This window comes from Branchiostoma lanceolatum, chromosome 11, assembly GCF_035083965.1.
Source record: "Branchiostoma lanceolatum isolate klBraLanc5 chromosome 11, klBraLanc5.hap2, whole genome shotgun sequence".
NCBI classification, from domain to species: Eukaryota; Metazoa; Chordata; class Leptocardii; order Amphioxiformes; family Branchiostomatidae; genus Branchiostoma; species Branchiostoma lanceolatum.
The window spans coordinates 5,360,599-5,387,493 of record NC_089732.1 but is presented as its reverse complement, the minus strand read 5'-3'; the positions used below and the strand labels follow the sequence as shown (position 1 = coordinate 5,387,493).

At 42.2% G+C, this 26,895-nt stretch overlaps 2 protein-coding genes across 4 annotated transcripts; one reads left to right on the top strand and one right to left on the bottom strand.

Annotated features, from left to right (window-relative positions):
* Positions 1–458: 458 nt before the first annotated feature.
* LOC136444453 (NLR family CARD domain-containing protein 3-like) lies at positions 459–8,763 on the top strand. Of its 3 annotated transcripts, none has more exons than XM_066441998.1 (5): positions 459–876; positions 2,520–2,915; positions 3,260–3,393; positions 4,493–6,970; positions 7,230–8,763. In XM_066441998.1, the coding sequence occupies exons 2-5, from the start codon at positions 2,603–2,605 to the stop codon at positions 7,413–7,415; spliced, it is 3,111 nt and encodes a 1,036-aa protein (XP_066298095.1). In that variant the 5' UTR covers positions 459–876; positions 2,520–2,602; the 3' UTR covers positions 7,416–8,763. The 3 variants fall into 3 exon arrangements, with proteins under 3 accessions (XP_066298095.1, XP_066298094.1, XP_066298096.1); XM_066441997.1 differs by having other exon boundaries at positions 460–876; positions 3,260–3,411; XM_066441999.1 differs by lacking the exon at positions 2,520–2,915 and having other exon boundaries at positions 460–876; positions 3,260–3,411.
* LOC136444454 (uncharacterized) lies at positions 7,821–26,503 on the bottom strand. The gene is made up of 14 exons (XM_066442000.1): positions 25,648–26,503; positions 24,023–24,176; positions 20,933–21,106; positions 19,754–19,918; positions 18,733–18,909; positions 18,208–18,402; positions 17,488–17,664; positions 16,612–16,850; positions 15,669–15,729; positions 13,868–14,158; positions 13,259–13,564; positions 9,450–9,518; positions 8,679–8,729; positions 7,821–8,253 (listed from the first exon to the last, which is right to left on the bottom strand). The coding sequence occupies exons 1-14, from the start codon at positions 25,861–25,863 to the stop codon at positions 8,129–8,131; spliced, it is 2,400 nt and encodes a 799-aa protein (XP_066298097.1). The 5' UTR covers positions 25,864–26,503; the 3' UTR covers positions 7,821–8,128.
* Positions 26,504–26,895: the final 392 nt, after the last annotated feature.

The following is a 26,895-nucleotide window of genomic DNA, read 5'->3' as shown; positions in this document are numbered from 1 at the left end:
TCGTCCAACCGTAGTTGTGTTTGTTTCACAGTGAAGTTCTCAGTACGGTTTTTTTTATGTACTTAAGGTTTGCAGGGCGGCTAATCATTCCAAAAGCGAGATCGAATTACCCATACATGACTATTGTAATCGATATAACATTACTTTTATATGATATTTTGTAGTTAGAATTGTAGTATTGTTGATTTAATGCCATGCATTGTAATATGTGCGATTGTTGAGCAATAGAGTTCATCTAATCCCGCCGCCTCCATGCACTGGGTACTGCAAACGCGGTTGGGTAAATACAAAGCCGCAAATGAAATGCTTAGCGTCCAATTAGCCTCCAACATCGGAATGGACTCTTCTATGTTTGGATTTGGGGGATTTCCAATTGTGTGGAGCTTTCACAAAGTAATACTGACGTATGGTAGCGGCATCAGCCATTGCTGTTCAATGTCGTTGTCACAACATTCGCACGGATACGTGTTGTGATAAATCAAATTTTGATTTCAGGGTAGACTCAGCACCTCGCGACTGTCTAGTTTTACCTGCAGATTTTGAGCATGTGTCGCGGCCGACATACCAATTGCAAGGTGTGTCAACAACAAGTGAAAAGAGACCACGCTTTTGTATTATGTCCTTCGACTACAGCAGGGTCTTTTATGAACCACTGGTGTTGTCCAATTCTATTGGTGCGCTATATCTCCGACTAGCTGGACAACGTACAGCAATACATGAACAACGTACGGTTGTGACAACTTACACAGAATAGACAACACGTTGGACACGTCACGTCGGGACTTTCCATGCAGTTCCGAAGTGGTTGTTCCACATACCGTGACGTCATCTGTGTTTGGTGCGTCGGAGGGCAAAGAGACCCCAGCACATTTCAAGGTATCATTTTGACGTTGTTACTTGTTCTTGTTGTTGTACTGGACAACTCCCTTTAGTTGGGGAAAAACGTCCAGGGGTAGTAGTGCACTTATTGGTGTTATCTCAGGTGGTCTGCGACCTCCCCTCTGAACTTTTCCACCTCTAGTTCCTGTGTTACTGGGTATGACAATGTCAATGAGTTCCAATCTCTGTCAGTTCGTGGAAAATAGGAGAATCTGTAGCAGTCCTTGTGGAAGGGGATTGGTTTAAACGAGTTCGGATGGTTGTGGCGAGATTGGCGATGGTTTAGCTGCAAGTATGTACCCACCGGCAGGGCCAGGAGGCCCTGCAGCCGTCTCGCTTTTTGTAGTATTGTGAGTCTGGCTACCTGGCCAATCCTTTGGTCACTCAACTTTCCCTAATCTAAGAACAGGGCTGTCACAATCTAGTAGCTCACTTGTATGGTAGGGAAATTTCATAAGTTTATAAGCTCTCACAATCTGTAACGAGGCTTGTTTTAATTTGCATTCCGTACACATCTTAATTTCAAATGCTGTGTTTATATGATACTTAAAATTGTGTTCACACAAGAATATCAATATGCATATGAGGCAATGTTCACCACTGAAAATCATTTGACCACGCTAGCTCACAAACAGGTAAGTCTATTTATATGTGACATGATGAATGAAATGGCTGTCCGATATTAAGTTGTTGTTGATCTGATTTTTAAAAAATGTCTTTAGTTTCTCTTTTTTTAGCTTCGCAAATACATGTACATAAAAACTTCAATCCATCGTCTGTATAGTGTATCACTGGCTAGGCTTTGCAAGTATTTTATGTGTGTGTGTGTGGGGGGGGGGGGCATGGTGGCCATGATGCATTCAACCAAGTGTTAACATTGACCCGTTCAGTAGGTAACAAACCATCAAGGGAAGGGCCCAATTCAATTATCCACACTAACTAAATAAATGTCGTTGCTTGGTAGTACACCGAGGTACAAACAGACGCGAAGATCTTAGAAGACGCCGCGTTTTTCTCAGAAAGGCGCCCTTTCCTCGAGGCTACCGTAAACATTGGTCGAATTTCAGTGAGGCAAGTATTTACGCGGCAACCTGACAAAGAGGGTGAACCACTCTTGACAAATTTAAATGTTTTAAACACAGACGTTTTACGGTTGAGTACGAGCTTGCAGCACCACCTTCTTGTATGCTGGTTGGCTAAAGCTTGTTCTCTTTGATGCGCTTGTTATTGTCATGAGTTCACAGTTCAGCGCCCAAGTCATCGAAGCATCGTTACCTTCTTCCAAGGAGTCTATATAATGTCCTTGCTTCTTCATAGTGCCGGCCTGCCTACATATGCTTAGTCTCTACCAGATTAACCGCGCCGGCTATAGGGAGAACATTTGCCGGGGGACTTTGGCCATGGAGGGTAACATTCGTAATATTGGACCCTATCTCCGTAGCCGACTCCCTTCATACAATTGACCCTATTTTGGCCAATTTCTACTATTTTCCCAGCGACCCGCGGAGGCTGGTAGAGCCTAACACATGCTAGCCCCTTGCTCCCGTATTGGGGCGCTGAAGTCCAGACAACATCAACATTTGATAAGTTACATTTTCATTTCAACAAGTGTGTGAATACTTTGCAACTTTTTTTCACAGGTCGTGTGATCAGGTAACAGAGACCTAAGCACAAGATACCGTTAGAAGCTTGACTATAACAATCATACTATAAAACAACGACGATGAATACCAAGCCAATGAGCCTTCGTCATCGTGACCTCCTCCGAGAGAGCAGAACGAGTATCATGGATAGCCTCGACGCTAAGCATGTCGTAGATCATCTCTACCAAGATGGAGTCCTGACAGACACAACAAAAGGGGACATAACTGCCATACACGAGGAGAAAAGGCGGGAAAGAGTCGCGAAACTACTCGATATCCTCCCCGTTTCTCCCATTGGCGACAGAGCATTCGAAAACTTCTGCTTAGCGTTGGAGAAGTGCGAGTATGCTTTTCTAGCCGAGATGCTCAGGGAAGCTGAGAAAAGAGTCCAATGTAAGCACAAATTCCTGCTTAAGTTCACTTACATTTCTTACAGACGAACGTCAATTTCATAAGGGACATCTTTAGAAAAAGGAAAAAAAATCAACGCATGTCCATATTGCACTTTTTGATCGGTCTTGATTTGTACGTTCCATTTTGTTGGTTTTTGAATGGGGTTCTATTATCTTCATTTCGGAACATTTTTGCATGTTCACTAGAAGCTTCGTCCTGTATGGTATATAGATGTACATCGATAATCTCTATCGTATATAAGGGTAAATAAACAAAAACGAGTGTTTTAATCTCATCGAAAGAAAATAGTATCATTGTCTAGCACTGTCTATATTCCTTCACAGCACACACAGTGACAACAGGAGCAGTTCCAGATGTAGTGGAGAAGTGTGAAAAAGCTCTGAAGGACCACTATAAGTCAACATATCAGAAGCACTATCCACTCAGCTGGCATGCATTTCGTCTGGAAACAGAGAAGGTGTATATAAAGAATCAGGTGATTTTATATATACATGTCAGTTACAGTGTATTCATGACTACAACAAGCAAGATGTCAAAAGTAGAAAATTGTTATATTTGTTCAAATTTGCAGTGCAATGTGATCTGTGGTAATCATTGAACTGATTATGGCCTTTCATACTGTGGGGGGTGTACTAGTACTAGTATTGAATATGTTTTTGTCAAACGTCCCCCCCCCCCCCCAGGTTTGTTATCTCCATGAAATTATCTCCATGAAAAATGGAGATATTGTTTTTGGCGTGTTTGTGTGTGTGTTTGTGTTTCCGGACTATTGTAGGCAGCATAACTCAAGAACCTCTGGATGGATTACGATGATATTTGGTATGTGGGCCGGTGTTGTGAGGCCGAAATTCAAGGTCGATTTTGGGCCCCCTGGTATGTGACCTTGGTACTGCAGCAGAACTTCCGTTTTTGTATCTTTTGACCTGGACGTGCTGTGGTCTTGATTTTTGGGTGGCAGATAGCTTGTGATGTAATTAAGAAATGGTGTAGGTTTGGGCCCCCTAGCAGCTTGCTCTGGAACTGCAGGGGCGTTATTGTGAAAGTCTTCTAAGGAGAATAACTGAACAAAGGGACAACGGATTTCCATTATATTCAGTATGCAGGTAGCTTAGACAGAGATGTACACAATGAAGTGCAAATTATGCTAATTGAGGATTAATTTGCATAGATAATGAGGAAAATCTATATTTGCAGTGTTTTCCATTATAAGACTCAAATACATGTAACATATGTAGTTTATGGAAAGTGGAGCATCAACAAATACCAATTATGCAAATAAATTCCTAATTTGCATGATTAATGCAAAAACACCAAAATTCATCAAATTGGAAAATTATAGGACTGTCAATATTGCAACATGTGTAAGTAAGATAAAGGTGTTTATGATTAAGCATATATTATGTAAATGTGTAAGTCATTCGCATAAATAGAATTGTTCATGGAGATATGAGGTCGCGGAACTCTTGTTTCTACTGAAGTACGTACACATTGAAGGACGACCAATCTCTTTTCAGAATAGAGAAAAACAAAACATACCTTTTGTTTTCAAACTACAGTTTAGCCGAGTGGACAGATCAGACACTGATGAAATCGATTCAACACCGGAGGACGAGCTTCAGTTTGACAAAAAGAACCTGCTCCTCCAAGGTCGCCCTGGTGTAGGCAAGACCACCCTCATCTACCACCAGGCCTACACGTGGGCAGCAGGCAAAAATCCTGCCCTGAAGGATATCAAGCTTCTGTTCGCTTTGTCGGCGCGCACGGTGCGCACTGGGAACCTTCTGCAAGCTGTCTGTGACCAGTTGTTGGAGAGCGATTTTCTCAGCTCGGCCGAGGTGGAACGTTTGGAAGGTTGGATCAAGGAAAATCCACGCCGCACCATGTTGATGATCGAAAACGTCGACGAGACTCCAGGCGTTAGCGAAGACGACGTGGCCGATCCCGACCACACGAAGCATCCGATTCTACGGTACTTACTGAAGAAGTATCTTCGAGAGACACCAAGCATCCTAACATCGAGAAGTACAGAAGTTACAACAGGGAATTCCAGTCCAAAAGCACTCCACATACCGCTATACTGTGACGCCCATTACAATGTGAACAGATTCTCTCCTGGAGATGTTGACAGGTACATCGACCAGTTCTTCAAGTGTCGCAAAGACGGTGAAAAAGATGCCAAGAGTCTTAAATGGGCCATATCTGTTGACGATTGTCTACAGGACATTGTCAGAAACCCCTTCTACGCTGTTATTGTCAGCATACTATGGGGCAGTCGGATCAGGAAACCCAACACATGCACGGAGATAGTCGAGGAAGTGATCGCCTTAGTCGCAAGAAGATACGTCGAGGACCCTAAACATTCCATGACCAAAGAGAAGATGGAAGAATGCCTGGGTAACTTAGCAAAGTTAGCATGGGATTCAATTGCAACGGATAAGTTTGATTTCACAAGCAAAGAGGTAAAGGAGGCGATTGGAAATGACTCAGTCATTCATATGGGTCTCATCGTCGAAGATCCCACCATACGGGAGGTTCGCTACAAGTTCCAGCACAAGACGTTCAAAGAGTTGCTAGCTGCAAAATATGCCGTTACGAGACCGCCCGATACAGAGGAGCGAAAACAATGTCTTAGGAAGCTCTGGTCAACCGAGTGTGTCAGCGGACAGAACTATGTCAACGTCTGTTTGTTCGCCGCTGGCCTTCTGCGAGAGAATTGTCAGGATCTCTTCGAGGCTTTCGATGTAAATTTCTCGGAAATGACAAGGCTTGAGGCACCTAAGTGTTGTGTGCACGACGATACCAGTCGAGCGTGTTGGGCTGTCAGTGAGTCTGGTCACGTGAAGAAAACTGCTCTGCTCTTGGCAGCATTTCTGCCCGAAACAATCGAACTAGACTTCAAGAGAAGACCTCCCAAACCAGCCGTCATTCGGGGGCTCGCAGAAGTCATGGAAGCCTTGTCGACAGACAAGAAAGTAGAAATTGCTGAGATGTGGGTCCTAAACCCAAAGAGCCTTCAACGCCTAGGGAGAGCCATGAAGTGCACGAGGCGCGTCAAATATTTGAAAGTGAATGTTACAGGGCTGGACATGACTCTCTCCAACCCAATGGAAGAAGACAACAGCGGAATTATACATTTTCACCAGGGTCTTGCTGAAAACCAAAGTATCTTGCACTTGACAATTGAAGCAAACATTGACCGAATGGATGAATTCGCGGTGAAGACAATACCACAGGCCATCCAAGAGAACAAGTCTATTCGTGATCTTCATCTCCAAGTGTACTGTGCCAAGAGTTGTCCACACAGATGCTCAAACAAAATTTCCAAGGGCTTCAAGACACACTGCAGTCGCGAGCGGAATGCCGAGGTCTTCATTGACTCATTATCCGCTGCCTTGCGTCTTAACTCCACTCTGCAGAGCTTGTACCTGAGTGGATACATATTACGACACAAGAAGGCTCTCGAGTTACTTGCCCCGGCGATAGCTGGGCATCAACGTCTCCGGGCAATACACGTTAAGGGCTTCTCCGGTGGGAGAGGACACATACAAGACCCTGGTATCGAAGCACTGGCTTATGTTATGAAGAATACCAAGACACTAACATCGTTGTCCATTCAACTGAACGGGTTGACTTCAGTTGACGCGACGACGGAAAGCGCGAATTGCGCGATCAAACTGTGCGAAGCCCTGAAGAAATGTCGAACCTTGGAAAGACTTGAGCTGGTCTTCACCTGGATGTTTGCACGAGAAAAACTGCTGTTTGCAGAAGTGATATCAGCAAGTCAGAACATCAAGGAGGTCATCTTGGTTTGGAGGAATATGAACAAGTCCTTCCTATTTGCCTTGTGCAAAGCAATCGAAGAGCAGTGCAGTGGAAGTCTGAGGAAAGTAGAACTAGCAGGAAGGTTCAATGCGGAGGGTCTTGGTGAGCTTGGAAGAATCGTATCTACAAGTGAGACTCTACAAGACGTTGAGCTGCATGGGAAACCGTTCTGCCGAGAGGGGTTCCAGGCGTTCGTGGACAAAGTTAACGAGGTAAAGCTTACAAACATTCGTCATTGTGGATAACATGAACACTATAGGTAGAAAATATGATTGTCAGAGTATGTAACCTTCATGTTGGCATAGCCAAACTTCAACGCATTATTCGATGCTTTTCAGCGTGTTTGTTTTTCCAGTCACAATAGCCAAACGTCAACGCACTATTCGATGTTTTTTTGCGTGTTTGTTTTTCCAGCCACAATAGCCAAACGTCAACGCATTATTCGATGTTTTTCTGTGTGTTTGTTTTCAGTCACAAACTGGTTTCACTCCTTGCCGTGCCAAGCCAATCAAGGTGACCATGAATGGTACGGTAGAGGGAAGACTGACAGAGACGTTGGCCTTTCAATCTGTTCAGGTGAATCTTTCAGCACATCTACAACCGGCTGAGCCAGATCCTCTGATGTACATTCCAGTTGGACTAGAAGGGCTGTTGTGAGGCGAACAGCACTTTCAAATCTACATGTATTTATGATAATCAACGAATGCTGCTAAAATTTTCATCTCCAAGACTTAGTTAAGTGCTTTGCTAAATTCATTGTCTTCAACCACGAAAAATCACAAGAAATCGCCTATCTATCTATCTATCTATCTAATATCGATCCATCTATCCATCTATCTACATGTATCTATCTATCTGCATCAGATATTTCAACATGTTCAACACGATCTGCTTTGTTACAATATAGTGGTACGTATACAGAAAATATTAGCCTGGCAACAGCAGTATTACAATGAAAGTAAACGTGAAGCACAGTAGAAGTAACTTGGTAGACATGACAGTAGGGATCTATAACTTGAAGATAGAACAATAGAAAAAACAACCATCACTACAATGGCTATCTAATGACGCAGCTTTGAAAATGGTATACTGCTTAAGTTAGTGTGGCAGTATGTCAGTGTTGGTTCTTTTGCACCTTTGCGTGTGTAAAGGCAACAGACAAGTATGGGTTACTGAGAACTATGCATGTATGATGCAGCTCTTATCCAGCTTTACTGGTTTGTCTTAATCTTAATCCTATTGTTTTGTAGAAGCCTTGTCTGTCGACAAAGGCCTTTTGATTTGTTGCCTTAACTTGTGTCACTGCAAACGCAACATTGTCATGACCTGTGACACAGCGTCGACCACTGGATTCAGTCTTCCGCATGGCACTATTGCGGAAGCCGCAGCGATCCCGACAGAGTGTATGTCATGAGAAGTGCAGCGGCTACAAGCACACAGAAAGCAGCTACCGATGGAACTCTTTCCCTCGAAGCTGCTCCAATCAGAATAAAAGCTGAAAGAAAACACAAAAATATCCTCACAATCCATCAGGAGGTTCTTGAGTTATGCTGATTACAATAGTCGGGAAACACAAACACACAAACAGATGCACAGACACACCAAAAACAATATCTCAATTTTTCATGGAGATGATAAATGCTTATCATGAAAACGTACAGCAGTAAATATAGATTATTATTGGTCGAGTAAAATACTGCACAAACAGTACAATGACTACTCATTGAAGTATTTTTTTGTCCAGATACATATTTTTTATACATATTTAGTCAAACATACATGTACAGTAGCACACCACAACAACACATTTCAAAATACACACAGTTACATATATTGTTATAGGGATAAAAGTAATTCTTACTCCTATAAGAATGCCTCGGTCAAAAGTAATAGAGTATGAAAAATACATATTACAAATACCTGGACGCTTCTTTGGTTTACTCTTTGCTTCATTTGGCCCAGCTGGCTGTTCTAAATTGGAGGAGAAATAAACAAACGCTTTGTAGTTTTCGTGTACGAATACAATACTACATTTCAGTTACCGGCTTTCCTCTGATAGTAGTCGCGATGTGGCCACTTGGACCATTCAGTACTACCCGTAAACGTGTCCTTATATTCTTTATGCAACCAGCATTTGGAGTTTTTAGTCGTTTCGGCCATGTTGGAAGGTCGGAATTTGAAGGACTTACAGACAGGGTTAACACCGTCATAATCCCCATGACCCTTCAGACATCTGCGGACACACTCATCGACGCCAATGTTATCGTAGGATTTGATAATAGTCCTTCAAATACGGAAAAAAATGGCCCGCTCCTCAATTTCACAAATATACACAGTTACATATCATTACATGGCTAAAAGTAACTAAAAGAATGCTTTAGTCAAAAGAAATTTTGCCCCGCTGGAAATATATCACATGCAAAATGTTTATCACCACATACATACACATAAAGTTTCTCATTAATCATGCAAATCATGTTCTCATTTACACATTGCATATGTTATAATGCTAGTCTTCACTTGAGTTACTAAGTACAAGGTGCACATTCTAAAATGAACATACATAATTTACGACTGGTATTAATAGTTGATAACTGAGTAAATGAATAATCACTCTGCACATGTACAAACTATCAGCAGAATAGAAAGTTTAACCCTAACCCAAATTTGGCAAGCTTAGACGAGACATACCTTGTGCCTGTTCTTGCGTTGGCTGTGTTACTAGTACCGGGCTCTTTGGTGTCGTAGATACAGGTATTTCTAGATAACAAAGGAGAAACATAAACACGTTTTCGTATTTGAATAGTGAAGCAAGCAGATATCATCCGCGGATCCAGAGGGGGGCGCACCCGGCGCGCGCCCCCCCGTTCACGCCGTGAAAAAAAATACAAGCCGACCGGCGAAAACGCTTTTTGGGGGCAAGGCAAGGGGGCGAGGATCAACCTTATATTAATAATGCGCTCAGCTGAAAAGACAACAGTATTATTTCTATAGAGATCTTGACTTTAGTATAGATATTATTAGAGATTGGTTAAGTTTAAGCGCTGCAACGATACAAGACTTACCTTGCCTCGATCAGCGTTCCCGCCAGCCAAGAAGGCGCTGGCAATCGAGGTGCGGGGGCATCGTCCCCAGGAAATTTAGGATTTTCAAGCCTTTAAAAATATATTCTGGTTGTCATAGTTTTAGAATAGACTAGTTCTGTTATATTGCTTTGTCATTTGCCATAGACCTGAACAACTCGAGCAATTAATTTCATTTATTCATGACCGCAATTTCTCGCATTTTGGCAAAGTTTTACCGCCGCCATTGACGTTATCTTGGCAGTGCTTTAATGGGAAAGACTCCCCCCAAAAGTTGCCTTTAAAAACGCTGGAAATTGGTAGACTATGCTGTCACACACGGTGCTGTTCATTTATCACACGCTGTTTGACTTACATACTCGTGTTCTCAGGTACGTGAGTACCGACCAAGTTTCAGATCGGACATGGAAAATACTATTACCGAAAAACCTTTGATGAAACCGGCTACCATATCAGGTATCTTCCCATTGATTTACAGTTTCTTGTTCATTCGTTTGTTCTCGACCAAAGAGTTCGTTTTTATGTCCCTTACACCGGGAGTTCCCCGTGAACTTTACTAACATGGAAAGCTTAGTAAACATGAACTGACAAGTAATATTCCCAGACTGTAGTTTATTTACAAAAATAACTGACAACCAGTGTAACCAGGTATGAAACAAGTAAGTGACGATAGAATGTGGATGAAAGAAGCAGGGCAGGTAAATTACCGTCAAAAGAGTCTGCATGACATCAAGGCCGGATCTAGTAGGGCTGATGCTAGAAAATTTATGATCGGCGGCAAAATCGTGTCCACTAGACTAGACAGTTCTAGTACTCCTACAGCCATGGAAACTGCAGAAATTTGTGTCTCTACAGACTGAATGCCGTGAGCTTCGGCTCCAAGTTTGCTTTCACACTGTACGTACTCTTCCCGTTTCCTAGATGCTACGTATGCGTCGTGCAGTCCTGCTACTTTCCAATTATGGGGTCTTTGCGTCAATTTTCCAAGACCAAGTGAGCAAAATCGCGACACAACTTTGACAAAATGGATCGATGTGTTCACAGCATCCAAGCATAAACGAGGGAGATCACGATCACATTGCATGTTGATACACGTTGTAATACTTGTCTGTATGAAATCGAAGGATTAAAAGAAGTTTGGGTGTGATTTCAGTGATTTGTATTGATTTCTGGAAAAAAAAAATCAAAATTCATGTATCGATGTGTTTGCTTTTGTGCTTTGGTACGTTTTGATGCTGTCAACATTCAGGCGTTTCATGTCTGGCGCGAACCTTTCGCTGAGTTGGTCCCAGTTCTAGATATATCAACCGCTGGTAGAATCTTTAGCACAGCGAAAATCCGATGTGAATCTTCCCCGTGGCCGTAGGACCGTCGGCACTTTGTCACTTGTCACCGAAAATGTTCTTAGAGATTATGGTGGGCGTGCCGCAGTGTGTCGGTGACAGTGGCCCGGCGTGAGTTTGATCTTTTTGAGGCGTGCCGCGCCCCGCCCCCGGTCACGAACTGCTAACAATGCGTAACCAAAAACTTTGGAAGTACACCTTAGGTTTCCTTCTTATCGAAACAAGGCTGTTGTTCTATGATTCCTGTCCCACTGTTGACGGTAATTAGCCTTCCTTTTTCATTTTTTTGGAGACGCAGTCACATTTTGAGACTCAGAGGCAAATCATTGTTGAGGAAGGTACGTTTAATGCGTCCACATCAACGCAAGAAGTGCCAGGGTTGGATCTTTCCCACCACGCCGGAAGCTTCGGTGAAAAACACAAAATGACCATGCGCATTTGTCATTTTTTTTACCGACTTCGCGGCAAAATGTGTGTCGAAATGTCAAAAATGGACGGCCACTGTCAGAGTCCAGGCTGTCTGAGGTGAGATTTGGTATCATTTGACGCCCCTCTGCCGAACTCTACGTAAAAAAATCGCTATCTCGCCGAGGTTTATTTTGCTCAGAAATGGCTCTAAAATGCACCAGAGAGCATCTGGATTTTTAAAATTTTCAGGGGGAGGCCCCCCAGACCCCCCCAACGAGAGGGGGTTCCACCCCCTCTCGTGCTCTCCCCCCGCACAGCTTACGCTGCGCGTTCGAAGGCCACGCCTGAGTTTGCGCCCCCCCGTTACCAAAATCCTGGATCCGCCGATGGATATTAACCTTTGTACATGTAATTAGACCTGCAGGAGTGGTCGACTGTTGGGCCGGTTTCATGAGCGCGATAGAAATGACGTGTCCAATAAAAGGTCCATGATTCTGAGTCATAGTCAGTAACCTCTTAATATCAAAGAGATTTAAACCGTCTGCAAGGAAGGAATGAAAAATGTTGTTCGCTTGTCTGCGTCATCTAGTCTATAGCGACGTACTTGAAGCTCAATTTCGACAGGGTATAGCAAGGCCGTGCACATATCGAGAAATACCTGCAAATTTAAAGTATTGTAGAATTTAGTGGGCAAGAACTACAAATACTAAGGATTAGAAAAATCTACATTTAGATTCATATTTGTGACTAATTTGTAACTTATTCCCGTCATTTTGTCACATTTCCATTTTTGATAAATGACGAAAACGAAAAACGCGTAAAATCTGGCTTATTTGCATATCGTTTATCGGCCCCCATTTAATAATATGCAAATAAGCCAGTGTAGAACGCTAAGAAATAACCGAATCGACCATTACGGTCGGAGTTCCAGTGTCATAGAAAAATCACCACGAGTAAACAAACTTCAGAACGTCGCGCGTTCAATCGCGTGTTCGGTGGTTCGTACATCAAATTGCAAACAAGTCAAGCGGCGGTGGGGATTACTTACACAGTTTTTTCAAGACGTTCGCACGACACTACAAAGTCGCATCCATACGTGATGAATATTGCTGTGCAGTGTAATAAGGTAGATTCAACTAATGATGTAGAAAAAATCCAAAACAAGTGAGTTTTGTTTTATGTTACGATTACAATACGTCCCTTTAAGAGCTGATAGTCCAGCGGCATATAGCTGAAAATTTTAGCAAATTTACCTAAAAGCACCAAAATTGGCACACATGTATTCTTAACAAATATAGATATGGAGGCATCTCAATTTCCGCCCAGAATTAATGTTACGGGATATTTTGCCCATTCTCATGCAAAAATGTATATTTTGGGCTCCTGAGTAAATGACCTCGAATTTGTTATATGTCCATATGATTTCACTCACACTTCTTTTCAAGCAGTATATTACGGAATTCAGAATTCGAAGCACTTACTAAACATGGTACAATCCTACAATAGTGTAACAGTGGGGGTTCAAGCGCCTCCAACCGACCAGGCTAACTGGTCGCGACCTTTTATCGTAGTGGTTAAGGCGTTGCCGTGCGGATCGGGAGTTCGGGGCTCGAATCCCGAGAGCGGCGTACTCGCTCCTTTGATTTGTTTCAATTGATGTTCTCACCTTTCCTGTGATAGTAGTTGCGATGTGGCCATTTCGTCCATTCAGAACTACCCTTAAACGTGTCCTTATTTTCTTGATGTAACCAGCATTTGGATTTGGTCGTTTCGGCAGTGCCGCCAGGTCGGTAGTTGAAGGACTTACAGATCGGGTTAACACCGTCATAATCCCCATGACCCTTCAGACATCTGCGGGCACACTCATCGACGCCAATGTTTTCGTAGGATCCGGACTTGATGGAAGTCTTCCAAGTACCGAAAAAATGGCCCTTCTCCTCGGTGAATGATTTGATGGCTGATTCTTCAGTGCCTGGATAACACAGGGACAACTTTAATGTGCTGATCAACATGAAAAACATCGGACATATCTAGATATATCACACACCGATGAGTTTATGTATACATAAGACTAAAACAATAACATTGAGTTTTGTCAATCATACTCATTTGATAGTGTTACGCCACCTATAACATTGTTTTGTATCTCATTAAACAGTTTTTGTTAGTTCCCTTTACAATAATTCAAGAGCTGAAATGATCATTTCAGTCAACGTTCTGTAATATAAGCAGTCCAAAGGAATCTGGAAGCACTTAAATATGATACAATTTTCACCTTTCCTCTGATAGTAGTCGCGATGTGGCCACTTCGACCATGCAGTACTACCCGAAAACGTGTCCTTGTTTTCACTATGTAACCAGCATCTGGCTGTTTTGCTTTCCTTCGTGTTGGCAGGTCGGTAGTTGAAGGACTTACAGACCGGGTTGGTACCATCATAATCCCCATGACCCTCCAGACATCTGCGGGCACACTCCGCGAAGCTGATGTCATTCCAGGCCTTGATGGAAGTCGTCCCAGTACCAAAATATTTGCCTTTCTCCTCGGTGAAGAATTTCATTTTTTCGGCTGAGTAACAAGTGGAGACACATGTGATGATTAATCAACATTGGCATGAAACTTCATCTGAGTTGGTTGATTATATCAAATGATAAATTAACAGTTCTCCAACTCAAAGAATTGAATTTCTGGAAATCCGGTGAGTCAATTCTTCGAGTTGGACTGTTGGAGAATATTCCTTTGGCCTTCCAGGCCTCTCCCGTGTTATCGATTTGGCATTGACTGGGATTCGACGCATAACGGCAAGATTCAGCCAAATCGCTTCATCTCAACAGATTGCGACTAACGGCGACCTTTGACCAATTATTACGGAGCCTGAATCATGTTAGACATACTGCTGCTTAAATACTACTATCAATGCTATAACATTCAATGTAGTCTGTGAGTGAGAATTAGTTGGAAGCTTTTTGTACCCTTCTGTAGATGGCCGTATTCATTTCTCTCAGAATTGAAAATTTTCAGTGTCCTTTAGAGATATTTTTCATGTTAAAGATACCTATTACAATGATATATCAATTAGCATTATGATTATACATGTGTTAACTGCAAACACCTTGGCTCCCGAGATCCCTACTAATGTTAACAAAATGAGCCGGTCTGAAAAAAAAGCTTGCAAATTTGACTTTAGCTGATAATCTCTGTGTCTAACATCCCTTTAAATTCTGTGTATTCATTGACCTTGTCCTTGATCGTGTATGTCTCGAATGACAACAACGACTTATATATTTCATGGTAAGCCCCAAGACTAAATCATGCTTCGTTCTGTCAGACCTTCTACTGCATCTGTGTTGTGTTCTTCAAATCTATCCAGCAGAGGTGCCCCTATACTACTGTACTTGGTGACAATGAATTCCACTCTTCGATAGTTTTAGGCAAATACGAATCTTGACGTCAAATTGCAGATAGTATATCATAAGGTAAAATTGTAAATAGGTCATTCCCGTCAAATCAAATGAATACAACACAACGTTTACAAAAAACATCAACGTCTGCCACTACTTTTTTTATCATTCAGAAACAAGATACACGTGGACATGGACATAGTGGCGCTACCATCAAGTACAGTACTTATTTTACCTCGCCACAAAAAATCTAGATAAGATTAGACAAAGACAGTGACAAACGTACGCAAATTTCTGAACAAATTTCTAACATAAGTTAGATATTCCTGAAGTCAAGCGTATCAAATCAACAACAAAACTGAATAATTGAATATACAAATTGATTGAAATACATAATACATACAACTGTACCGACCCTTAATTAATCTTCATAGATGATTCAAGATGATTCCAAGTACAAGTACCTAGAGCCGCCCCAAATCATCTATAAATGTTTTTGTCATCATCATAATTTTGATATTGTACCTGGAGGATATTGTAGGTGAGCCTATTAAAAGAACTTCTAGTTTTGATTTATCAGAAAGATTGTTAAATTAAATAGAATGGCCACTACTTCTGCTGTCGTTGGTTACAACAGCAACAGCGTCAACATGACGACACATATACATTGTAGCTACCTCTTTCCTCGGCCTCCTTTTGCTCCTGTTTCAGGCGTTTTTCCAGCTCTTCCTTTTTTTTCTTGATGTTGAAAAACATAAATTTGTTTTTAGTCAATTGGTAGAAAATGGTTAGAAATTGTAAAGAATTGTAAATAATGGTAGAATGCTGTTACCATTGTTTAGAAACTGTTAGAAATATCATATTCCACATGAGGAATATTTATAAAGTTGAAATCACATTCAAAATATTTCTAAAGTATAAAATCTTTCACACAAATAATTACAATAGATTGAAAACATTTGTAAATTATGACAATAACAACCCTCTTGGTGACTTGGAATGGACTCAAATAATCAAATGTGTGCTTTTTTCATAAATATAATCTTATGTGTAAAGTTTGGTGACAAGATGTTTTTGCACTCAGAAACATGAACATGTGGTGTATATATCATCAAAACCATTGTTATACAAACTGTATAATCTGAAGTGTACAGGCATGTTTGGGAAATGATATGATAAACATATCATTTCGGAGCATCCGATGCACACAAATAAAAGGATGAGAAAAAGTTGCTGGCACGACCGTAGTGTATAAAAGAGGCGCAAATTTAAACATACAACCATAATGTTATGCACATATAGAATAAAAGTGAAAATTGTGTTTGAAAACGCCTAGTTTCAAACAAATGATATACGCGGGATTTTAGTCTGGTTCATCCAATAAAGTACTGTAAATGCAGAAATATTCAAGGTGGTTCTATGTTCGCGGTTTTCGCGGCGACCGTTTCACCGCAAAGTTTAAGCCACCGCAAACATTTATCCAGTACTGAAGCAGTATGTGACTATATAGCTATAGCACTGTCGTGAACTTAAAATCGCCGTAAACACTCTAAACATTTGTGTCTTAGCGCGAAATAAAACCCACGCGAACTTCAATGCATTTACTGTAACAAGAGATACCTTCGCAGCTGCCTCTGCCAGTTTTGCTTTTTGTAATTTCAGGGCCTTGAACAGGTTTTCCTTGTGGCCTTCCGCCTTGACCTCACCCAGACAATTTCCCCCGGAACAGCCTGAGCGCTGGTAGGTATGACCGTCACAGGTTTCTCCCGAGACGCTGTCTCGCGTCCGATAACACATCTTCGAATGTGCGTCACAGACACCCCAATCAGTCCACGGGGTGCATTTGACGGGGATCACCTCTAAAAATCGACATGACAGAAGAAAAAAACTTTATTGGGCGACAATTGTAACTGGTGCAATGTATGGCAACTTACGCACATGAGAGTATTGCTAATTGTTGACAAATATAGAGAACTAATCTAATCTATGATAGCTTTATCATTTTCATCAGAGCCAACTCAAACTTTCTGAATATGTATTCATTCTAGCGATATCTAATGGGGGTCGAAAAAAATATTTCAGTTTGAGGGAGCTGTGAGTCCATTGTTTGACTGTCCAGGCGATGGAGTTAAAAATGTGACTGTCTATTTGCAGCTGCGTAAGCCCACTCTGTCCAATTTACCTCTTCGACAATCAGTTTCTTATTCATGACATCAGCCATGACACGACAATTCACTTCGAAAGTTTCTCCGAAACCACAACATCTAAACATGCAACAAAGCAAACGCAGCAACTCCGCGTGAAGAGGTGTTACTTGCACAATCATTGTCAGTACATTCTACAAAATGACGCAAAAAAACTGGATAAAATCTCGAGATACGACTTGATCTACGCAGAAGCTGAGGCATTGTGGCGCTCCATCGCCCACTGGTAGGCTACCCGGCGCCATTCTGATGCCGTATAAAGTATCCAATGGTGTAGTTGGAAGCCACTCACTTGGGCAGGCCATGACTCTGCATTCCTCGGACTCGTCCTGTGTGTCCTTCCCCTTCTGCCTGGACCTCGTCCTCAGTCCCGGGTCGCACGTCTGACTGCAGGCCCCCCAGGCCCCCCAGGCTGACCACTGCGGCGCAGGTTTAGCAGGTACTACAGGAACCACGATAGGGGGCGGAACTAACGGTATAGAGATAGACAAGAAATTAAATTTTGTATTAGATAGCAGGTCTTGATTTAATACTGTCTTGTGGCCTGGAGTGGCTCACCCTAGATCACGTATATCTGTATCTATATAGCCGGTAAAACACCCGTCGCCATAACACACCAGCTTTGCAGGCACACGGCGTGGTAGCAGCTGATTATATTACACTGAATGATTTGTCACACCTAGCTTCTGCGCCTCTAACTGTAAGCGTCATTGAAAGCTATTCAATAAGGGTGCTCCTACAATACTTAGTGGCATTCTGTTATTATCTACATCTACATGTTGGTAACACATTAAGCCCAATCAGGGGCAAAGTAGGGGGGGGGGGGGGAAGTTGAGGTCCCGGGCTAAGGCGGGCAGGCCTCCAGCCTGACACGGAACGACTCAACGGCTGATTATAACAGATCTCGGAAAAAAATAGTTTTTGAACACATTGATTCTAGGTTGATAACTCTGGTACAGGAGGGCATGAACGCATATACTACACATCAAAGACTATGATGTGCCAGACATACTTGGACATGGGTTAGTGTTACATGGGGTTGTTTCCGTAGCGATGCCGTCGCAAGGCGACCCTCGTTCCGCCTCCAGTTGGGTTTCCTCCACACAGTCGGCGTCTTTGCAGTATTTACAGTGTCTGGTCTTCACCCTGATTCCAGTCCCGCACACCTCCGTACATGGGGTTGCCTCCCCCCAGCTCGTCCACCGTCCTGTAACAGGTTGCCATGACATCTGGATGTCTGACGCTTATTTTTTTTTGATAAACGTTACAAAGCTATGGAAACATCCGTTTCAACAGCAAAGAAAACCATAATGCAAATTATACATAACCTTGATAAATACCAACCATCAATAATAATCAATAGAAATAACATCAATGTGAAAATAATACATAACCATAATAAATATCAACCATAAATAACAATCAATAGAAATAACATATCCGTAATATCTGACGCTTATTTACGTCATAGTTACGTGGCTGCGAAACACCCCGTGTGCAAATGTTTTCAACGAGAACTCCATGCAGCTTTTCCGACCTGAATATTTGCAGACGGCCGCGCGGCAAACCTCTTCTTCCTGCTTCTTCCCCGAACAGTCGAGGTCAGTCAACCCTGTGGGATTCCTGCAGTGCCGTAGCCTTTTCCTGACGCCCTGGGCACCACAGGTCACTGAACACGGTCCCCAGCCGTCCCACTCACCCCAGTGTGGTTTTCCTGATGGACCATCAACAAAATAGCATTGATATTCTTTGAAGAGATCCATCAGTCATGTGTGATTACAAGTTACTAGAATGGTCTTCAATCAGTGACAAAAGGTAACGAGATACGCACTTCCAAATTTTCGATGTCTACTGTACATCTTGATCACAGAGTTACCTAGTCTCGCGAGAACACGAGACTAGGTCGAGACTCGTGTTGTTTGATATTCTTGTACTGGATATATGTTGTTATTGTATCGTGGAGGAAGGAAAAGACATTAAAACATGAAATGTGTTTCTGTTGATGTTTATCTTGCGTGCAAATTTGAAACATCTAGATTCTAGAAGTAGAACATCTTCAACATTCATTAAAAGCATCCAGAGCATTTTATGAGGCTTGAAACTTGAATAGAAAAACTCCAATTTCCTACACATAGTAAGTTCAAATAACACTATACCATTACATATCGACATTAAAGGAGGAAAGATACGATGTCGTTGTGTGGTGAGAACTGATAGAAAATCCAAGCCCTAGACCGATCCTGACTGTCCATCACAATTAGCAGTTCGACCAATGAGCGTCCGTCAATTAGTTTAATTCTTATGTTTTGATTTTGCATTTCTACGTTTTGACGGAGGTGGGCGGGGCTATGGTATCGGTTTATTTACTCTAGGCGCGTGAAACTCAAAGATCACCATGTAGCTTATTTTTGTACCGCTTTTGAGCACTTTTGATAAGAAATCCGCACGCAAAGGTGGTAAACAGTGGCATTAAACGTCAATTTCATAAGACTCATAAAATGCTCTGGGTGCCTTTAATGATAATGAACCCAAGCGGTCACAAGGATAATGGGACGCACGATGTTGGCACCTATCTCCAACATACAGGTCCGTGCATGTGCAAAAAACATCTCGTCCGTTCTTGGAGTGGCTGCAGTGTCCGCCGTTCATACAAGCCACCCGATCACAAGGGTCGTCTTTCTTGTCACAGTCCGCCAACTGTTGGGCGCCATCTTCTGGTTCATCTGAATAAGAATCACGGACGTTAAAGGAAGACTAAACGTAATTTCGTAAAGCATACTGCATTATGTTAAATATACCACTAAGACCAGTTCTGACTTGTTTTACACTAGTCCATCATAGATAAGCGCTTTTACAACATTTCAAATTGGCGGCCTGGTGCCCGTAATACTCAACGAGTCTAAAGACCGTGACGTTAGAATCCGTCAGAATCCGACAGAATCCGTCAGAATCCGACTGTTACGATCGATGCGATCTGATGTCACGGTCTTTGGACTCGTTGAGTATTACGGGCACCAGGCCGCCAATTTGAAATGCTGTAAAACGCTTATCTATGTTGGACTAGTGTAAAACAAGTCAGAACTGGTCTAAGTGGTATGTTTAACATAATGCAGTATGCTTTACGAAATTAAGTTTAGTCTGCCTTTAAAGGCAAACCATGCAATACTAGGGCCCGAAAATCGGCTTTTAAAAGTCAATCTATTTAGTCATTTCCATAAATGATAAGTTCAAACAACACTATCACAATGTATAGCGACGTCCATGATGCAAAATTATGAATTCGTTGTAAGGTGAGCACTCACTGAAAATGGTCGCGAAACTATGGGGATCATCGTATGGCACACTTTTGCACGGTTTTGAAATGCTCAAAGTATGAAGTTATTACACAAATGTGGTAGACAGTGTTCATAAATGTCGCTACATTCTAGAATTCAGCATCTTTTTTTTATTTCCATTTTTTGGTCCCTAATATTGCTTTGGTTGCCTTTAATTCAAGCCTCATGAGGGCTGCAGTAGGGATAACCAAAAATTTGTGAAGACTCCTTTACATTTTTTTCTTCTTTCCAGATATTGTCATTTTTTTGCGTGTTGCATGGAAAAGATCCTAAGATTTGAAATCACAACATCCGACAAGAGAACGAATCGGAAAGTTACCAGATTTGACCGAACAGGGCCTGGAACCTAAAAGTTCTTTTTGCTATGTGACTGAGCAGAAAACAAACAATCATAAATCGTACCCGACCAGCCGTCGTTACAATCGCAGGTGTATATCGTAGAGCGCATGACGGGCACACATATTCCATTGGGATGACATGCATCGTTGCCGCCATGCTCGTAACATGGGTTGACTTCCTCAGTGCAGAACTTTCCGGTCCAGCCGTTTATACACGTACAACTGTAACTCATCCCGACTGTGGAAATGCACGAATAGTAGTGATTCATGACATATTACAAGGGGGAGTCAGAATAAAACGTCTTTTGTACCAATGCAGGTTCATTTTTGTATGAAATGGGATGAAATTTAGCACAAATGTAAAGGAACATCTTTTCTCGAGACTGGATATGTTGCAACATATTGAAGACTGCGACTGATAATGAGTTGATTTCAAAATTACCACAACCTTGGAAGCTTGTCGGAGGCAAACAGCAGTAGACGGGAAGTTCAATTAGTAGTTTCCCTGAACCCCTTATAATAATTGGAGAACACTGAAACTGCAGATGTATCAAAATGCATATCTCCATGCTTATTTTTATTTCTGAACTCCAATGAGTTTTTCTTCTCGTTACTACGGTGAGGTATAATGAGTTGAATTCAGAGCGGACATCAGGGTCCTGAATATGTGCTATGTTGATAAATCGTTTTTGTAGACTACTTTCCCATAAAGTCAGAGGAAGGAAACTAAGCACACCTCTTACTCGTTAAACACATAATATCTGTGTCAAGTTTCGTTTCTTGATCAATAGAAAAGTTTCTTATAAAAGACTTCAATCAATACATCACGTATTCGGCTATGAATTCAATTGACTGTAATATCACACCTCACTCTATCCTATCAGCTGTAAAAAAATGAACTGTAAGGAGTTCAGAAATTGAATTTGGGCATGTAAGTTGTAGAGACATGTATTATCATACAGGTGTAATCTAAGATTTTTAAAGTTATTCTAAACGGGTCATGTCTGACGTATCTTTGGTTCTGACCAACTTGTTTCAAGGTTGTGGAAAACTTGAAGTCAACTCGGTCTTTCATAGAAATGTAAAAACAAATTGAGATACTTAATTATCAAGAAATGTTCCTGTACTCGTCGGCCAAATTTCAACTCATTTTATACCAAAATGAACGTACTATGATAAAAAGGCGTTTCTTTTTTACTCCCCCTCGTAGCATAGGAGTTAATGTTGTTGGTGTTCGGCATATGGAAAATCTAAAATATGTTCCAACACCACTGCCGACTACCAACCATCAAAATCAACAACGTTTGCGTTCACACTGCTCTTCGCCAATCGGATTAAAGACCCCGTTCAAACTAACAAAAAACGAAGTGATTTAAACTGTCCCTGTTTTTGTGGCATTTTTCAAGTTTTGATTGGATCTCTTCCTTGACTGAAGTTGTATTCTTTCTGCGGGGCTTTGTTGACAAAAATAATGCTAGTACTAAACACGGAGCGATCTGGCGTGGCTTGGTTTTCGGTTTCGCTCGCGATGCGACCCCGCATACTAGTATCTGGATGTATGACCTTACACCCCCGGAACCAGCCGGGATCCAAGGAATTCCATCCACTTCGCGTTCACACTCGCCATGCGGGTGGATTGGATTTGTCGCCTTAACTGCCTCCCGGAGGTGGATCGCAAATAATCCAATCCAATCCAGGTTAATCAATCGGATCGGGGGCGTTCACACTGCAAAAATTGATTTGGATTGGGTCATTTTAATTCACTTCGATGCTTCGTTTTTTTTTAGTGTGAACGAAGTCATAATATAGAATAACAAAATCCTGTGTACACAACCTAGTGTATAGTGTTTAGACCTAGTCGACACTCAGGCGGCCGTCTGTCACCTTTCGGTAATACTAACTAGTTCTACTTCGCACTGCAGCTAGCGCTAGGCTGCTGCACGGTGCCAGTACGAAGAAAGCGACGTCTCAATGGACCCGCGGCACGCTGGCGGCGTCGCTGCGGCCGATCGAATTGACAACGCACTCAACGAATTCCATCGATAAAAACGAAGCTTTTTAAGTATTGTGCGTTTTGTTGTCTTTTTGGTCATACTTGTACGTTTTGAATGATATTTCCATTATAAAGTCAAGGGTAACACAAATCCAGTTTAGGACGCAGCGCCGCCGCCAGCGCCACCAGGGCTTTAAGTATGGCGTTAAACACTTTGTTGCGTTCAGAAACGTTGTTATTCAGTGATTTACCAACTGAATGAAACTATTCATAAAAACACAATCCAATCTTTTTGACCTCTCAGAACAATTTGACCATACATGGATACTAAATGACATTCAATTAGACAACCGACAATTTGACGGTCTTTAGGACGAACCATCAACAATATGTGCCCCTGTTGCCACAGACTTCTCCAAAGCGTTTGACAGAGTCCACCACCACACAAATCTACAAGTGCAATATTGTCAACAGTATCCGATGTGAACCGTCTTGAATTGATTCTAATTCAGCGCTATGCAAAAGTCACTGTGAGATGTCAATACAATCTTGAACTGAATTTTCTCCCATCCCCTTGTTCACAGCACAAAATCGCCTGGATCATCTAAAATGTGATACGTTTGAAGGGTTATACTAATAACTAACAACAGGTATTAAGCCACCACAACAGAAAGGTCGTCACATCAGAATATATAGAACAGACCTCCTAATTTATAAAAAGGAAATGAAAATGGGAATTTTACTGCGGAGGTGGTACCAATGCGGTCCCTGTCCCGTGAGCTATAATTTGGAGAGGAACAGAGAAAAACAAAATATCATTTCTGAATTTCTGTCCCTCTCACCTCAAAGTCTATATGCAACAGTCATAAGTTGGAGGTAAACCATCTAAGTCACGACTCAACTGATTTAAAGACCATGGTTGCACTATAAAAGCACCCAATGAATGGTGCTACCATAAACTGTCCCGGTTCATTCTGACCTGACAGCCGTGTTGTACACATGGCAGGAGGCGTGGCTATTCCAAATAGCCACTCTTAAAGACACTTTACTATGTGGAAACAATAGATAAGACATGGATGAAAACAAAAATGAAAGAATACAACAAGGGTTTATCTATAGAGTAACTTTTAAGTAAAATGAATGTGTATATATTTCACTCACTTGATTCAACACACCTCTCGGTGTGGGCCTTGTCGCAGCGGCTGTGGGTTGTGTCACACACATTTCTGTCGTCACACCTGTGATGACGTTGATTCCATTCCCAGCCCGTTTCACACACACACCTGTAGTTTGGATCCGAGTAATGACCTGTTTGCTGTGAGGGAGCAGAACGACATAAGCCCCCTCTCACTGCACCCGCGGCGGTGACGCTGGCGGCGTCGCTGCGGCCGATCGAATCGACAAAGCACTAAACGAATTTCATGGACAAAAATCGAATCTTTTTGAGCTTTAACGGTGCACGCACCAGTTCTTCCGCGACAATAGTCCGCGACAAAAAAGGAACGAAAGGGTTTCGAGGGTCTGGGTTTGAGTTCACATTTCTCAAAATGTGCTTCGAACTGACATTAGATACTAACATAGCTGAAAAGCGTATGAACTGGTGTGTTTTGGGTGGAAATTGCGTTTCGATCCGAGCCTTACTTCCGGATATCCATACGCGTTGAAGGTAAACTGCCCATTTGACCCAGATTGACCTTTGTTGCGTTCTTTCGGCCGTGTTGCATTACCTCGCGCGTCGGGTTATTGTGAAAATCACAGTGGTAGAAGTTTCTTTATAATGGGCTTGATTATACTTCGGAGTTTTCTCTTTCTAACAGTCATTTTCGTGTCAAAAAATTGTGTGATGTGTTTAGTTCCACGGGAAAATGCCGAATTTTGCGCCGAATTTTTGACGGAAAAATACTTTTTCCCTCTTATATCTATTAAAATTACTAAGGTTGAAGAAACCGAAACTCAGGTTTTCTTGTAGCTAGAGGGATATCCTTCATTCCCATTCACAGTTATTTCCTGGAAGAGACGGTCGCTAGACTTGAGGGTGTGCAAATTCGAATTGAGACCCAAAATAAACTAGGGGATGCCCCCTTCAGTGTTCTGTTGTCTTTTTGGTCATACTTGTACGTTTTGAATGATATTTCCATTATAAAGTCAAGGGTAACACAAGTCCAGTTTAGGACGCAGCGACGCTGCCAGCGCACCGCGGGTCCGGTGAGCCGGTGAGAAGGTGGCTTATAGATACGAGTGAGCTTGGATAAAAACCGCGCAAAGCACTAAAATGGTACATCAATTTGGCAACTACAAGACAACTACAACGAGTCAAGTCTGGCACTGACAATATCGACACCCTGTCATGGTTTTTTGGATCGATTTGAAAGTCGTCGTGGCTACATTCTGTCGATATTCAAAAATAAACTGGAAGGAAAAGACCGGGCAGCCCGAAGCGCAGTTACTGTAGCTTCATCGACTTTCGAAAACTGTACAAATCTGGCGGCGTCGCTGCGTCCTAAACTGGCTTTGTGTTACCCTTGACTTTATAATGGGAATATTATTCAAAACGTATAAGTATGACCAAGATGACAACAAAACGCACAAAGCTTAAAAAGATTCGGATTTTGGTCGATGAAATTTGCTGAGTGCTTTGTCAATTCGATCGGCCGCAGTGACGCCGCCAGCGTGCCGCGGGTCCAGTGAGAGGGGGGCTTTACTGATTCTTGTCCATTGTAACGAACGTTTGAACAGTGTAACGAACGTTTGAACAGTAATAAGATTGATACACCTCATTCACTTACTGTGCACCGTGATCCGGGTTTCACTTTGCTTTTACCACGACAAGGCTTGCTCAGGCACGGTTGAGGGCACATGTTAATTACTTTTTTGGTACCCATTGCTCTCCAATATTGCCCACCAGTTTTGTGAGGACGTCTCGTGCACCAGTACCTAAGGTTAAACAAAGAAGACGTATGGGATGAAAACTTTCTTTGAGTACAGGAGCTTTCGATCGACATATTCCCTGGTCTGTTTGGATCACAAACGGATGTAGTGCTGCATCCCAAACCCAACCACCGTCAGTCTGAAGATGCGAGAGTGTTTCCCATACTGGTTGTATGAAACATGGTGGGTTCTTAACTATCAGAACTGAAGATATCTGACACTAAGGCCCAATTTACACTTGTTCAATGAAACTGTAGTACTACACATGGTAGTCTACTACTGTAGTAGACTTCAAATTCGCGTCCACTTTACACTCAACGACAGGACGCCTAGCAGGACGCCCACTGTTCCTGATTGTCACGAAACTGTAGTGACCTATTGTGACCTTTGAAAAATCGCGGGAGGAAATTTCAGCATGTTTTTTATTTGTGAAAAGGTAGGGGTTTTATCTGATGCGAAATACCAAGGAAAAGGGCCTGACAGCTCGGTTTTACTGAGAAAACTTAAGAATGACCGCATATGACCCAAAATGGAACGCGCGATCAGTTCGAATTACGTCAGATCGAACATGGTTGTTGCCTTCGAAGTGTAGTCTACTACCTCTGTACTACAGTTTCTCTTTACACCCGGTTCGAAGTCTCACAGAATCTCCGCCGAAGTGTAGTACTACTACCCCCGAGGTTGTAGTAGACTTCTGTAGTAGACTACAGAAGTTTTCTTTTTACACCCAAAAAAAAAAACTGTAGTCTACTACAGTAGTAGACTACCATGTGTAGTACTACAGTTAAAAGGACAAGTGGCCCAATTTACACTTGTCCTTTTAACTGTAGTACTACACATGGTAGTCTACTACTGTAGTAGACTACAGCTTTTTTCTGGGTGTAAAAAGAAAACTACTGCAGAAGTCTACTACAACCTCGGGGGTAGTAGTACTACACTTCGGCGGAGGTTCTGCGAGACTTCGAACTGGGTGTAAAGCGAAACTGTAGTACAGTGGTAGTAGACGTCACTTCGAAGCCAACAACCATTTTCGATCTGACGTGATTCGAACTGATCGCGTGTTCCATGTCGGGTCATCTGTGGTCATTCTCTAGTTTTCTCAGTAA

Excerpts from the sequence above, each read along its gene's own strand:
- LOC136444453 (XM_066441997.1), top strand. The coding sequence starts at position 2,603 with ATGAATACCAAGCCAATGAGCCTTCGTCATCGTGACCTCCTCCGAGAG. Across the intron at positions 2,916-3,259 it reads AGCTGAGAAAAGAGTCCAAT|CACACACAGTGACAACAGGA; the intron begins GTAAGCACAAAT and ends ATTCCTTCACAG. Across the intron at positions 3,412-4,492 it reads AGGTGTATATAAAGAATCAG|TTTAGCCGAGTGGACAGATC; the intron begins GTGATTTTATAT and ends TTCAAACTACAG.
- LOC136444454 (XM_066442000.1), bottom strand. The coding sequence starts at position 25,863 with ATGTCGATCGAAAGCTCCTGTACTCAAAGAAAGTTTTCATCCCATACG. Across the intron at positions 13,565-13,867 it reads CGACTACTATCAGAGGAAAG|GCACTGAAGAATCAGCCATC; the intron begins GTGAAAATTGTA and ends TGTGTTATCCAG. Across the intron at positions 8,730-9,449 it reads AACGCAAGAACAGGCACAAG|AACAGCCAGCTGGGCCAAAT; the intron begins GTATGTCTCGTC and ends CCTCCAATTTAG.